The 16,547-nt window shown below is 44.2% G+C and overlaps 1 protein-coding gene across 10 annotated transcripts in view; it reads right to left on the bottom strand.

The window, feature by feature from the left end:
- Positions 1-16,547, bottom strand: part of CTBP1 (C-terminal binding protein 1) — a 496,367-nt gene that overhangs the window by 33,583 nt on the left and 446,237 nt on the right. For all 10 annotated transcript variants that reach the window (XM_069744905.1, XM_069744907.1, XM_069744909.1 and 7 more), the window contains 2 exons: positions 15,913-16,119; positions 497-711 (listed from right to left, as the gene is read on the bottom strand). In XM_069744905.1, the coding sequence (XP_069601006.1) occupies positions 497-711; positions 15,913-16,119 (422 nt within the window). The remainder of the gene's footprint in view (positions 1-496; positions 712-15,912; positions 16,120-16,547) is intronic.

Raw genomic sequence — 16,547 nt, 5'->3', positions numbered from 1 at the left:
AACCCCAAGACAAATGGTGTGCAAAATTTTGTTCAACTCCTTGGCCGTGACGTGCAGCAACCAGCTGCCCCTCCTTAACCTGGGAGATGTGGACCAGTTTGGTTGCCCCCAGAACTCCCAAACTTGGTGACTGGGACCAGATAAAGCAGGTAGAAATTGTAATTTATGGCCATTCGTGGGACCAAATCGCTACATCCATGGAAATGGACTTCTGGTGTTTGGTACAAGCATTTCCATGAGGAGAAACTAAAGTTAAAAGAAATCTGAACTTTTAAGGTCTAAAAATACCAAGCAAAGGACACAACAGCGACAATGGGGGCATCAGTCAACACAATATAAATATTCACAAGCAAGATAAGACCATTTACAAGGTAACCTGACCAAAAAAAATTAAAAAATAATGAATGGGGTCTCAAGCTGAGCACCTCAGTCGGCGAAACCTACATGCGCCGTTTCAGTTCTTCGCACCTCCCAACTGTACGCGACGGGCTCCTACCTGTTTGATGGTGAAGTCATTAATAAGATGATGGTTGTGCTCATTTAAGCTGCAGTGCAGAGTTACACAGTCACTATGAAACAGAAGATCCTGTAGGGTGCTGACCCGCTGCAGGCCCAAAGCCCGCTCGATGCCGTCTGACAGGTAAGGGTCGTAGAAAATGACATTAAAACCAAAAGTCTTTGCCCTTAGAGCGACTGCTTGACCAACCCGTCCTGTAAGACAAGACCATGGAAAACGTCAGCACACCGAAGACAAATATATCATGGGTAAGTAATATTCAACACCACATTATAAGCCACCCAGCACGCCAGTCTCCGCCCTACCCTGGGTTTCGCCATGGTAGCTCCTTCTGGGGCAAGTTTACAGGACAACATCCCGAGTAAGGCAATGTACCACATTTTTAACCAGATGTTAGAGAAGAACCGACAATCTTGAGGGACCAGTTGACTATATGGAGCTTTGGCTAAACATTGCGTGGAAGGAGGAAGCTCTGACAAATGATCAATTGAAAGATACTGACTTAATAAAGCAGATTTCATTTGCACCTAGAAACAGTAGGTGAATCCGACCACAGTGCCATACCCTGGAGAACAGACTCTGCATAATGCATCCATGTCGCATAATGCTGTGAACGGCATCACATTGGCAGCTTCGATAGCACACAAGGGAATCGGTCAGAAAATGTCTGCTGTTTAATCTGAGCAACATGATGTAGGGGCAGAGACCCAGATCTGGTAAGCTTGGTGAAGTTTCCATACAATCAATGTTTTATCAGCAGGAGATTATCTCTAGAGGACTTGTCTAATTAAATGTCCTCCTGTATAACCCCCACCCACACCACTGATAGTCAGTTTTCTGCCTATGCACAGTGTACAGAAAACTGCTTGTTAAAATCTGTCAGGGTCCGACAGCTGATCAGCTGTTCTGTGTCAGTGGCGGCGGGAAATGCTCAACTAAAGGAGCTGCTCCATCTTCTGGTAGTGGCCACAGCCCAGTTCTACACACCCGCCTCGTATACAAATTATTCAAACAACAGGCATCAAGTGTGCAGTACCCGGCTGCTGCCACCGAAAACGGAGCAGATCCACAATTAGGCAGTTATGGCTGGTAGGCAGGGGTGCCGGGTGTCAGACTCCGGACAATCAGACATTGATGACTTATCCTAATCAAAGTTCAATGATAAAGTGGACAAACTCTTACTCTTATGAACACAATAGGGAAAATAATTAATGTAACCCATTGTGGCCCCATAAAGGGCCAAAAGGGAGCACATTTCTACTGTAAGAGGGGACATCACTACTTATTCTTGGGGAATCTTATGAGGGAGAGTTTAGAAACAGGACAAGAGGTACTGTTACTGTGTTGGGCAGCGAGGTAATACTAGTACTTATCTTCACTTCTACACTGCGCAGATAGGTTGGAAAAGTGGTGATGGTGCTCTGGAGACTGTATACAGTAAATGCAGTGCACCCTACACAGGAGCTCTGGAGACGGTATATAGTAAATGCAGTGCACCCTACACAGGAGCTCTGGAGACGGTATATAGTAAATGCAGTGCACATTACACAGGAGCTCTGGAGATGGTATATAGTAAATGCAGTGCACACTACACAGGAGCTCTGGAGACGGTATATAGTAAATGCAGTGCACCCTACACAGGAGCTCTGGAGACGGTATATAGTAAATGCAGTGCACATTACACAGGAGCTCTGGAGATGGTATATAGTAAATGCAGTGCACACTACACAGGAGCTCTGGAGACGGTATATAGTAAATGCAGTGCACACTACACAGGAGCTCTGGAGACGGTATATAGTAAATGCAGTGCACACTACACAGGAGCTCTGGAGACTATACAGTAAATGTGTGGCACCCTACACAGGAGCCGTGGAGACTGTATACAGTAAATGCAGTGCACACTACACAGGAGCTCTGGAGATAGTAATGTCCAGTGGTTTTTCCTGGTGTATTATTCAGTCATCTCTGTACGGTGGTCATGGTGTTTGTAACGGAGGTGCTTTTTTCACATTTATGTCACTACTATATGGTGGCTCGATTCTAACGCATCGGGTATTCTAGAATATGTATGTATGCATGCATCAGCCACATAGTATTTGTCTGCTATATACTTTGTGGCCTGTGCTATATACTATGTGGCACATATATGCATACATACATACAGTAGAATACCTGATGCGTGAATACAGGCCACGCAGTATATAACACAGCCCACATAGTATCTAATACTGGCCACATAGTAAACAATGGTGTAATACATACTATGTGGGCTGTGCTATATAACAGTGGCCATGTAGTATATAGCAGCCACGCGGTATATTAACACAGCCCACATAGTATCTAACACTGGCCACATAGTATATAGCAGCCACGCGGTACATAAAAACAGCCCACTTAGTATATAGCAGTGTGGGCACCATATCCCTGTTAAAAAAAAGCTATTTAAAATAAAAAATAGTTATATACTCACGCGCCGGGATCCAGCGAAGATGTGCCGATACTGCTGCCATCTTCTATTCCCAGGATGCATTGCGAACTTACCCAGATGACTTAGTGGTCTCGCAAGACCACTAAGTCTTCTGAGTAATTTTGCAATGCATCTCTCGAAACGCAAGCTGGCGGCAGGCGCGAGCTCATCGTCGGACTACGGAAGGTGAGAATAGCAGGTTTTCTTTTTGTTTATTATTTTTAACATTAGTTGGTCACACAGGGTTAATAGTGGTGTTAATGCTGGCATTAACCCTGTGTGAGCGGTAACTGGACGGGAGTATGGATCGGGCAGTGACGGCAGGAGAGTACGGAGCGGGCGCCGGGCACTGAGTGGACTGAAGTAGGGAGGGACTGATTCTCGGCCCGACTGTGCCAGTCGCTGATTGGTCTCGCCAGCTGCCTGTCCTGGCTGCCGCAACCAATCAGCGACGCGGGATTTCAGAGACAGAAAGACGGAAGTACCCCTTAGACACACACATATATACATTACATATATACATGTATATATATATATATATATATATATATATATATATACACATATATATATATATATATATATATATATATATATATATATATATATATATATATATATATATATACACACATACACACACATACACACACATACATATATATATATACATACCGTATATACTAGGAGTATAAGCCGACCCCCCTAAATTTTGCCACAAAAAACTGGGAAAACTTATTGACTCGAGTATAAGCCTAGGGTGGAAATGCAGCATTTACCGGTGAATTTCAAAAATAAAAATAGATAATTATTTCCCCATAGCTCTGCCATATAGTGCTCTGCACCGTTCATATTGCCTCATATCTGCCCCATATAGTGCTCTGCACCGTTCATATTGCCCCATATCTCCCCATATAGTGCTCTGCACTGTTCATATTGCCCCATATCTGCCCCATATAGTGCTCTGCACCGTTCATATTGCCCCATATCTCCCCATATAGTGCTCTGCACCGTTCATATTGCCCCATATCTGCCCCATATAGTGCTCTGCACCGTTCATATTGCCCCATATCTGCCCCATATAGTGCTCTGCACCGTTCATATTGCCCCATATCTCCCCATATAGTGCTCTGCACTGTTCATATTGCCCCATATCTGCCCCATATAGTGCTCTGCACCGTTCATATTGCCCCATATCTCCCCATATAGTGCTCTGCACCGTTCATATTGCCCCATATCTGCCCCATATAGTGCTCTGCACCGTTCATATTGCCCCATATCTGCCCCATATAGTGCTCTGCACCGTTCATATTGCCCCATATCTGCCCCATATAGTGCTCTGCACCGTTCATATTGCCCCATATCTCCCCATATAGTGCTCTGCACTGTTCATATTGCCCCATATCTGCCCCATATAGTGCTCTGCACTGTTCATATTGCCCCATATCTGCCCCATATAGTGCTCTGCACTGTTCATATTGCCCCATATCTGCCCCATATAGTGCTCTGCACCGTTCATATTGCCCCATATCTCCCCATATAGTGCTCTGCACTGTTCATATTGCCCCATATCTGCCCCATATAGTGCTCTGCACCGTTCATATTGCCCCATATCTGCCCCATATAGTGCTCTGCACCGTTCATATTGCCCCATATCTGCCCCATATAGTGCTCTGCACCGTTCATATTGCCCCATATCTCCCCATATAGTGCTCTGCACTGTTCATATTGCCCCATATCTGCCCCATATAGTGCTCTGCACCGTTCATATTGCTCCATATCTGCCCCATATAGTGCTCTGCACCGTTCATATTGCCCCATATCTGCCCATATAGTGCTCTGCACTGTTCATATTGCCCCATATCTGCCCCATATAGTGCTCTGCACCGTTCATATTGCCCCATATCTGCCCATATAGTGCTCTGCACCGTTCATATTGCCCCATATCTGCCCCATATAGTGCTCTGCACCGTTCATATTGCCCCATATCTGCCCCATATAGTGCTCTGCACCGTTCATATTGCCCCATATCTGCCCATATAGTGCTCTGCACCGTTCATATTGCTCCATATCTGCCCCATATAGTGCTCTGCACCGTTCATATTGCCCCATATCTGCCCCATATAGTGCTCTGCACCGTTCATATTGCCCCATATCTGCCCCATATAGTGCTCTGCACCGTTCATATTGCCCCATATCTCCCCATATAGTGCTCTGCACTGTTCATATTGCCCCATATCTGCCCCATATAGTGCTCTGCACCGTTCATATTGCTCCATATCTGCCCCATATAGTGCTCTGCACCGTTCATATTGCCCCATATCTCCCCATATAGTGCTCTGCACCGTTCATATTGCCCCATATCTCCCCATATAGTGCTCTGCACTGTTCATATTGCCCCATATCTGCCCCATATAGTGCTCTGCACCGTTCATATTGCTCCATATCTGCCCCATATAGTGCTCTGCACCGTTCATATTGCCCCATATCTCCCCATATAGTGCTCTGCACTGTTCATATTGCCCCATATCTGCCCCATATAGTGCTCTGCACTGTTCATATTGCTCCATATCTGCCCCATATAGTGCTCTGCACCGTTCATACTGCCCCATAGATGCTCGGTATAAATCTGTGCCGCCGCTGCTGCTGCAATAAAAAAAAAAAAAAATGCCATACTCGCCTTTCTTGATTGCAGCTCCCAGCGTCCGGTCCCAGCGTCTCCCCGCTCTGACTGATCAGGCAGAGGGCGCCGCGCACACTATATGCGTCATCGCGCCCTCTGACCTGAACAGTCAGAGTGCAGATAGACGCCGGGAAGATGGAGCGGCGCCCGGCGGCTGGAACGCGGACAGGTGAATATTACATACTTACCTGGTCCCGACGTCCGGCTCCCTCTGCCTGTCACACGGTCTTCTGTGCCGCAGCCTCTTCCTCTATCAGCGGTCACCGGCACAGCTGATTAGAGAAATGAATACGTGGCTCCACCCCTATGGGAGGTGGAGCCGCTTATTCATTTCTCTAATGAGCGGTACCACGTGACCGCTGAAGAGGGGAAGAGCTGCAGCACAGAAGACCGTGGGACGGCAGGGGGAGCACCAAGATCGCTGGGACTAGGTAAGTATACCTCAGCGCCCTCACCCGCCGACCCCACCGCTACCGTGAGTCGAGTATAAGCCGAGAGGGGCACTTTCACCCCAAAAATTTGGCCTGAAAATCTCGGCTTATACTCGAGTATATACGGTATGTATATCAGCGATCAGGAAGAAACTGTGGCAGCACTCACCGATCTTCTAAAACAGGTACTTTATTAGCCAAACTTCACAGCTCGGGGGTGTGTACAGAGAAGGTGGCAGCCGAACGACGGCCGTTTCGCACCCTCCCGGTGCTTCAACGGGAAGGCGCGAAACGGCCGTCGTTCGGCTGCCACCTTCTCTGTACACACCCCCGAGCCGTGAAGTTTGGCTAATAAAGTACCTGTTTTAGAAGATCGGTGAGTGCTGCCACAGTTTCTTCCTTATCGCTGCATCATTGATGGTCGTCTTTCTGGCTACAGCACCTCAGGTCTGCTGCCTGGCTACAGTCTGTAGGTTTCATGTTGCGGGTGTGAGTAGCGATAGTGCGGTCAGCTGTCCTCTTCCTCGTATGTGTATGTGTATATATATATATATATATATATATATATATATATATATATATATATATATATATATATATATATATATATATATATATATATATATATATATATATATATATATATATATATATATATACACACACACAGGTCCTTCTCAAAAAATTAGCATATAGTGTTAAATTTCATTATTTACCATAATGTAATGATTACAATTAAACTTTCATATATTATAGATTCATTATCCACCAACTGAAATTTGTCAGGTCTTTTATTGTTTTAATACTGATGATTTTGGCATACAACTCCTGATAACCCAAAAAACCTGTCTCAATAAATTAGCATATCAAGAAAAGGTTCTCTAAATGACCTATTACCCTAATCTTCTGAATCAACTAAATAACTCTAAACACATGCAAAAGATACCTGAGGCTTTTATAAACTCCCTGCCTGGTTCATTACTCAAAACCCCCATCATGGGTAAGACTAGCGACCTGACAGATGTCAAGAAGGCCATCATTGACACCCTCAAGCAAGAGGGTAAGACCCAGAAAGAAATTTCTCAACAAATAGGCTGTTCCCAGAGTGCTGTATCAAGGCACCTCAATGGTAAGTCTGTTGGAAGGAAACAATGTGGCCGAAAACGCTGTACAACGAGAAGAGGAGACCGGACCCTGAGGAAGATTGTGGAGGAGGACCGATTCCAGACCTTGGGGAACCTGAGGAAGCAGTGGACTGAGTCTGGTGTGGAAACATCCAGAGCCACCGTGCACAGGCGTGTGCAGGAAATGGGCTACAGGTGCCGAAATGGGCTACAGAGAAGCAGCACTGGACTGTTGCTAAGTGGTCCCAAGTACTTTTTTCTGTACAAATTTTGCATGTCATTCGGAAATCAAGGTGCCAGAGTCTGGAGGAAGACTGGGGAGAAGGAAATGCCAAAATGCCTGAAGTCCAGTGTCAAGTACCCACAGTCAGTGATGGTGTGGGGTGCCATGTCAGCTGCTGGTGTTGGTCCACTGTGTTTCATCAAGGGCAGGGTCAATGCAGCTAGCTATCAGGAGATTTTGGAGCACTTCATGCTTCCATCGGCTGAAATGCTTTATGGAGATGAAGATTTCATTTTTCAGCACGACCTGGCACCTGCTCACAGTGCCAAAACCACTGGTAAATGGTTTACTGACCATGGTATTACTGTGCTCAATTGGCCTGCCAACTCTCCTGACCTGAACCCCATAGAGAATCTGTGGGATATTGTGAAGAGAAAGTTGAGAGACGCAAGACCCAACACTCTGGATGAGCTTAAGGCCGCTATTGAAGCATCCTGGGCCTCCATAACATCTCAGCAGTGTCACAGGCTGATTGCCTCCATGCCACGCCGCATTGAAGCAGTCATTTCTGCCAAAGGATTCCCGACCAAGTATTGAGTGCATAACTGAACATTATTATTTGTTGGTTTTTTTGTTTGTTATTAAAAAACACTTTTATTTGATTGGATGGGTGAAATATGCTAATTTATTGAGACAGGTTTTTTGGGTTATCAGGAGTTGTATGCCAAAATCATCAGTATTAAAACAATAAAAGACCTGACAAATTTCAGTTGGTGGATAATGAATCTATAATATATGAAAGTTTAATTGTAATCATTACATTATGGTAAATAATGAAATTTAACACTATATGCTAATTTTTTGAGAAGGACCTGTACATATATATCTATATCTATATCTATCTTTGTACAGTAGTGGGTTTTGTCTTAATAGAACTTCCATCATGTATCTATAGTAGACACTACATGGTGGTGCCATGTGGTCATGGACCAGTGATATTTTGTTATTTGGTTACAATATTCAGAAGTTTCACTCTGAAAACAATCTTAATGCTGCACTGAGATTTCTCGCTACCATATTTTTATTTAATTATAGAACACGCATGTTTACAGGCTCTGGCAGGGCCACTGGGACCTTTTTATTTGAGCAACATTTGACAGAGGGGTAATGGCAATCAAAAGGCCCATACAACTTTAAGGTATGCCACCAACCCGTTCGCTCCAGCAAAACCGGAGAATCTTGACAGTGTGCGGTGCACGCACTGACTGCACACTTCTGAGTCCTTGCAGGGTGTGCATCACACACTGTCAGGATTCTCAGGAAGCGAGAGAAATGTGTGCGCGGTCTCACACCGTTCACGTGCGCATGATGTAAGATCGGGACATCTGTATAATGACCGCCGACTTCTTACAAGGCCTTTCAATGACTGCAAATATTGTAAAAATGATAATTGTTGGTAAATAGAAAAGAAAAAAAAATTTACATGCCAACTATTCTGAATTTGCTAGACAAAAAAATAATAAAAAATTACTGGGATTGCTTTTTTTTGTGATTCCCACCCAAAGTTTTTTGGAAATGAGAGTACTTTCTTTGGTTAAGGAGTGGTTTACACTTGCACTACCAAATGTTTTGAATGGCATGGGGCAAAAATTGTGGGACTTAAAAAAAATTCATTGATGGCAATTTAGGGACATTTTTTTCCCCCCAACTAGATTTAAGCAATCGGCCATTTTTCGATGATATAGAGGGTCCCAAATTATAACGGCAATACAGTTAACACTTTCCCTTAGAGCAGGGGTGTCAAACTGCATTCCTCGAGGGCCTCAAACCATGCGTGTTTTCAGGATTTCCTTAGCATTGCACAAGGTGCTGGAATCATTCTCTGCAGGTGATTAAATTATCACCTGTGCAACACAAGGAAATCCTGAAAACATGACCTTATCTGCAGCCCTCGAGGAATGCAGTTTGACACCCCTGCCTTAGGGTATGTGTCCACGTGCAGTAAACGCTGCGTGTTTGACGCTGCATAGAGCCGCAGCGTCAGACACGCAGCGTCCAGATGTTACAGCATAGTGGAGGGTATTTAATGAAATCCCGTCTCCACTATGCGTGGTAACACGCACGCGGCGGCCCTGCGACTCCGGACATGCTGCACGTCTTTTCAGATCGCAGCATGTCCGTATATCTTGCGGCGCCGCAAGATATAGCACAGGACCCTATGCGATGGGTGCGATGATCCCGGATGTGTGCTATGAACACATCCGGCATCATCGCGTCCCAGAAGGGGGCAGGTCTTAGCGCAGAGCGGCAAAGCCGCTCCGACGATACCGCCGGCCATCCTGAAGGTGGACACATACCCTAAGAGAAAGCTTAAAGAATCAGACAGACAGCTACCATCTCTAGAGGGAGCCCAGTTATTTGGATTACCCACGATCACCACTAGAGGGAGCCCATTTATTTGGATTACCAATGACCACCACTAGAGGGAGCCCATTTATTTGGATTACCCACAACCACCACTAGAGGGAGCCCATTTATTTGGAATACCCACGACCACCACTAGAGGGAGCCCATTTATTTGGAATACCCACAACCACCACTAGAGGGAGCCCATTTATTTGGAATACCCACGACCACAACTAGAGGGAGCCCATTTATTTGGAATACCCACGACCACAACTAGAGGGAGCCCATTTATTTGGAATACCCACGACCACCACTAGAGGGAGCCCATTTATTTGGAATACCCACGACCACAACTAGAGGGAGCCCATTTATTTGGAATACCCACGACCACCACTAGAGGGAGCCCATTTATTTGGATTACCAATGACCACCACTAGAGAGAGCCCATTTATTTGGAATACCCATGACCACCACTAGAGAGCCCATTTATTTGGATTACCCACGACCACCACTAGAGGGAGCCCATTTATTTGGAATACCCACGACCAGCACTAGAGGGAGCCCATTTATTTGGATTACCAATGACCACCACTTACCAATGACCACCACTAGGAGGGAGCCCATTTGGATTACCAACGACCACCACTAGTGGGAGCTTAAGTATCCAGACTGCCTGCTGCATCCACTAGGGGGAGCTTTGGTGTTCTGACAGCTAGAAGGGGGAGCAGTAAGCGCCACCTAGTGGCTCAAGTAAACACTATACACCAAATCTAAAGTTGAATGCAATCTTTTTTTCCCTAGTTATCAGTGACTTCAAAAAAAGGAGTAAAGGCTGGCTGGACTTTTGGATGAAGGATTTGGGTAGTCGGGATTCCCCTCCCATGCCAATTTTGCACCCAGAGAAGTTACATGCTGTACGCAGTAGTTTATAGTTATTAGGCGTAGTGCTCCTTTAAATGGGGAAGGGACGGTCAGTGCCTCACTATGTGGCGGTATAGTAACCATTACAGATTATAGATGCTGGGAATTTCTCCCCTGCAGGCTTGACAATAAGGGCTGTAAGACAGGATCTTGGCATGGAGGACACAAGGCGTGGCGCGAGGGCCTTTAAGTCAACTGGAACAGACAAAGCCAGACAGCCCTGTGGAAATACGACACTGGGTGAGAATCCACCACCCATCAGCACCACTCCCTTCCCATGGATTAAAGTCTCCGCTTGCAAAATCCTTCATCTACAAGGACGTCTCATCAGAACCGCTGACAGAACCGCACATTTCACAGCGGAGCACAAGTCTACACTAATCAGTCCAGCAACTTTATAAAGACAAATTATCTACAAGTGACGTTACAATTGTGAGAAGAGAAGCCAGAAAGAAAAAATAATATGATCACAGCGATCACATGTGGGAGAACTCTAAGTGTTCAATTTCCCTGCAGCGCCACCACTGGGGAAATTAAGTACTACACACTATCCATTCCTCATGATACGTAGTTTGACACGCATTCCTTAATTCTGGATTTGATAATGCAGCCAGGACAAGAGCAGACAGATAAAGCAAACTATCAACAAACCAGTAAGGCTAGCGAGTGCAGCTCTGGAGCAACCCAGGATAGAGCTCTAGATCAGTAATGTAATGTATGTACACAGTGACTGCACCAGCAGAATAGTGAGTGCAGCTCCGGAGTGTAATAAAGGATGTAACTCAGGATCAGTAATGTAATGTATGTACACAGTGACTGCACCAGCAGAATAGTGAGTGCAGCTCTGGAGCAACCCAGGATAGAGCTCTAGATCAGTAATGTAATGTATGTACACAGTGACTGCACCAGCAGAATAGTGAGTGCAGCTCTGGAGTGTAATAAAGGAAGTAACTCAGGATCAGTAATGTAATGTATGTACACAGTGACTGCACCAGCAGAATAGTGAGTGCAGCTCTGAAGTATAATACAGGATGTAACTCAGGATCAGTAATGTAATGTATGTACACAGTGACTGCACCAGCAGAATAGTGAGTGCAGCTCTGGGGTATAATACAGGATGTAACTCAGGATCAGTAATGTAATGTATGTACACAGTGACTGCACCAGCAGAATAGTGAGTGCAGCTCTGGGGTATAATACAGGATGTAACTCAGGATCAGTAATGTATTGTATGTACACAGTGACTGCACCAGCAGAATAGTGAGTGCAGCTCTGGAGTATAATACAGGATGTAACTCAGGATCAGTAATGTAATGTATGTACACAGTGACTGCACCAGCAGAATAGTCAGTGCAGCTCTGGGGTATAATACAGGATGTAACTCAGGATCAGTAATGTAATGTATGTACACAGTGACTGCACCAGCAGAATAGTCAGTGCAGCTCTGGGGTATAATACAGGATGTAACTCAGGATCAGTAATGTAATGTATGTACACAGTGACTGCACCAGCAGAATAGTCAGTGCAGCTCTGGGGTATAATACAGGATGTAACTCAGGATCAGTAATGTAATGTATGTACACAGTGACTGCACCAGCAGAATAGGGAGTGCAGCTCTGGAGTATAATACAGGATGTAACTCAGGATCAGTAATGTAATGTATGTACACAGTGACTGCACCAGCAGAATAGGGAGTGCAGCTCTGGGGTATAATACAGGATGTAACTCAGGATCAGTAATGTAATGTATGTACACAGTGACTGCACCAGCAGAATGGTGATTGCAGCCGAGTAGGCCTCCGGATCAACGCAAGATGAGAAATTGATGGTATGTATAAAGTTACTCATACTATTTACTAAGATTCATTGTATAAAACTGGCTGTTCATCTCAGAATACCATTCCACAATGCCTGCACTTCATACTCCCATCCACTAGGTGGTGCATTACAATACACTACACCTGTCTTCATGAAATGTGCAGAAGCAAAAACCAATGTGCCTACCAGCACACCATGTGGCTGAAAATGGTACTGCAATTAAATTTTTTCTTCTAAAAATCAAGAAAACGCATCAGACCTTTAAGCATTGAAAAGTCCTAGAAATCCTCAGTAACTACAAACCAAACATGGCACCACCTCATAAACTTAGTGATAACAGATATGGCTAGTCTTTACAGAGAACCCAAATCCTCAGACAACCAAGGTGAATCCACAACAGCGATTACATTTTACTTATTTTGCAAAAACAAAAAAAACAAAAAAAAAATCTTTAAGTATCTCACTTGGCACGCGATTCTGTGCTTTGGGCATAACTAGTTCTATCTAAACTTTTCCCTATTACTTGGAACCGACAGCCCGGGCAGATCTCTCAGCTCCTGGGTCCAGTGGAAATCGCAGCACGCACGTGAATAATGCAGTAGCCAAAACCTGTCAGGTCGGGTTCTGCAGCTGCTTTTATTGTTGTCCAAGCTGTAATGGAAAATTTGGCACAACAAATTAAATCTGAACCGGGGAGATCAGCGCTGCCAAGATTCAACAGCAGCAGTCTAGATGCCCATGCTCCATCACTAACTAGATATTTCACCCTGCCAGAACATCCGGGACAGAAAACAAAAAGGGAAACAGAAAATTAAACACAGATCATAAAAAAAATATATCACTTAGTATCTGTTGGTCATACAGTGGTCATACTAAATTTAGAGTTCTGCCTATATAACAATCTATATCCATCTCCGCAGGCTCACTTAGTCTTCGTTGTCTCTGAGCTAGTGGAGAGAAATTCATGATGGGAGACATTGACAACTTAAGGGAGCAGGAATCCTTCATGCCTTCTCTCAATGTAACATTTAGAAGCAGCAGTAGAATGGAGGTGAATAAACAGAAGTACTGAGCAGTGTAGATGTGAATCCAGTGCAATGTAGATGTGAATCCAGTGCAATGGTGACAAATGTTTACTAGAAGGCATGACCACGGGGTTTGTGCCTTTTTGCTCTCTCTTTCAGTCCCCATAGAGATCAACTGACAGATGATCCAGCTCGTCTTGAAGGAGGGATTTTACTGTATGTGCAGCTGCATCCCCCTTCTTGTTCTGCTTTCCACCATTTACTGTTTTAGACGGAAAAAAAAAATTTGTGGAACCAAGCAGGGTTTCTAAATGCTCACAGAAAGGGGAATACCATAGCGATGTCTAGAATAGAGTGAAAAAGGGGAGCATGGAAGTTAAATAATAAAAAAAAAATAATGAATATATATATATATATATATATATATATATATATATATATATATATATATATATATATATATATATATATATATATATATATATATATCTTTCCAAATTATTATGCAAATTGGATTTAAGTGTCAAAGATTTAATTGTTTTGTTTTTCAAATAAACTCATGGATGGTATTGTGTCTCAGGGCTCAATAGATAACTGAAATCAATCTTAAACACATGTGATAATTAGTATTCCAGGTAATTCTAATTAAAGGAAAACTACTTAAAAATGATGTTCCACATTATTAAGCAGGCCAAAGTTTTCAAGCAATATGAGAAATAAAAAGGATCTCTCTGCTGCTGAAAAGCGTTAAATAGTGCAATGCCTTGGACAAGGTATGAAAAAATTAGATACTTCACAGTATGATGATCACAAAGTTTTTGTGAAGAGATTTGTGACTGAAACAGAGCACAGACAGAGTTCATGCAGATAAAGGCATAATGAGGAAGGTTTCTGCCAGACAAATTCATTGGATTAAGAGAGCAGCTGCCAAAATACCATTACAAAGCAGCAAACAGGTATTTTAAGTTGCTGGTGCCTCTGGAGTCCCTCGAACCTCAAGGTGTAGGATCCTTCAAAGGCCTGCTGTGGTGACTAAACCTACTATTCGGCCACCCCTAAACAGTGTTCATGAGCAGAAACGGTTGCAGTGGGCCCAGACATACATGAAGACTTATTTTCAAACAGTCTTGTTTACTGATGAGTGTCGAGCAACCCAGGATGGTTCAGATGGATGGAGTAGTGGATGGTTGGTGGAGGCCACCATGTCCCAACAAGGCTGTGACATCAGCAAGGAGGTGGAGGAGTCATGTTTTATGCCGGAATCATGGGGAAACAGCTGGTAGGACTCTTTAAGGTTCCTGAAGGTGTGAAAATGACCTCTGCAAAGTACATAGAGTTTCTGACTGACAACTTTCTTCCATGGTCAAAAAGCAGAAACGTGCCTTCAGGCGCAAAATCATCTTCATGCTGACAATGCCCCATCTCATGCTGCAAAGAATACCTCTAGTGATGCGCGAGTGTGCTCGTTACAAGCTTTTCGAGTATGCTCGAGTGAGTATTGGCGTTGCTCGGATGCGATGCTCAGATCCCTGGCCCGCATGTTGAGTTGCTTAAAGATGCAGGGATTGCCTGCCATACATGGTCAAGCTGTAGCCATGTTTATTGGCTGTATTACAGCCTCTCAACATGCAGGGCAAGGGTCCGAACATCGCATCCGAGCACCGGCAATACTTGGTTGAGACTTGAGCATACTCAGAAAACTTGAGTAACGAGCACACTCGCTCATCATTATTAAACAACCCTTACAGTCAGTGTAACAAAAAAAAAAAAAAAAAATGAGACCAGTTACAAATTTAAGTTTCTCTCGCGTATTAATAGGGCCGTCCTATCTATAGGATCAGTCATCAATTCCGAAACTGAGGGTCCAACACCTAACATGTCCACCCATTGTTCATTCTGGTAGGATGTAAACCAGGAACGTTCACAGTCTAGTGGTTGGGGCGAGAACTGAAGCACATCTCCTGTTTACGGAATAATCTCTGTAAAATATATATACTTAAGTGTTTATTGCTCACTTACATCACTAATCAAAAGAAAAAAACAAAAATAAAGCCTCCTGCCCATGGAAATCAAAAAGGGACTGGAAACCGACCACCATAAAGCATTATGGACCCAAAATGCCCAAAAGCAATTTTGACGAAGCTGAACATAGACATGACATTCTGACCGGCAAGTTGGACTTCTCACAGACACCACGGTGTAGCTTCAGCTTTACAACACTACAACAAAACCATCTGGGTAGCCGGTCTATTTAGGTTTTTTACTTTAGGAAAGGTTATTACTTTCAACAAGGCTTACCCAGTCCTATAATGCCCAAGGTCTCTCCCCGAATGCGAGCAGCTCCAGATGCAACTTCTCTAATTTGCTCCACGCTCTGGACCCTTGTGCCTTCTCGTAACGCCTGGTGCAGCCACGTGGTTCTCCTGTACAAGTTCAAGATGTGGCACATGGTAGAGTCCGCCGTCTCTTCTACGGACGCTGCTGGCACGTTGCACACCGCTATACCTGGATTGATAATCAAGTGATCGCAAGATATCAGAAAAGGGACTACTAGTTTTTGGCACATAATAAAGTTGGTCTCAAAAGGAAAGGTCACCCAACCAACAATCCTAATGTGTCACAACAACCTCCGAGATAGCCACGTCTTATGTATTGTGCATATGGCCTTAATTATATCCTTCATAGATTTGACATGGACCCCCCTCAATAGCAAAGTGGCCACTTCACTATTTAGCACGTTGGTAAAAAAAAAAAAAGACCAGTTTGCAGAGGAGGAACTTCATTTTGGCCACTTTCAGACCCCCTCTCCCATCTGTCCCTCACAGAAAAGTCTTATTCTAGAGGTTTAATTCCCCAAGGACTGCCAACTCTACAAACTTTCATGAAGATTTAGGTCTGGCATTCACCCATATTGCACAGCACGGCCATAACCG

The sequence above is a fragment of the Ranitomeya imitator genome, chromosome 1, assembly GCF_032444005.1.
Source record: "Ranitomeya imitator isolate aRanImi1 chromosome 1, aRanImi1.pri, whole genome shotgun sequence".
Classification (NCBI taxonomy): Eukaryota; Metazoa; Chordata; class Amphibia; order Anura; family Dendrobatidae; genus Ranitomeya; species Ranitomeya imitator.
Note: the sequence above shows the minus strand (reverse complement) of the source record. Positions and strands in the feature narration are given on the sequence as shown.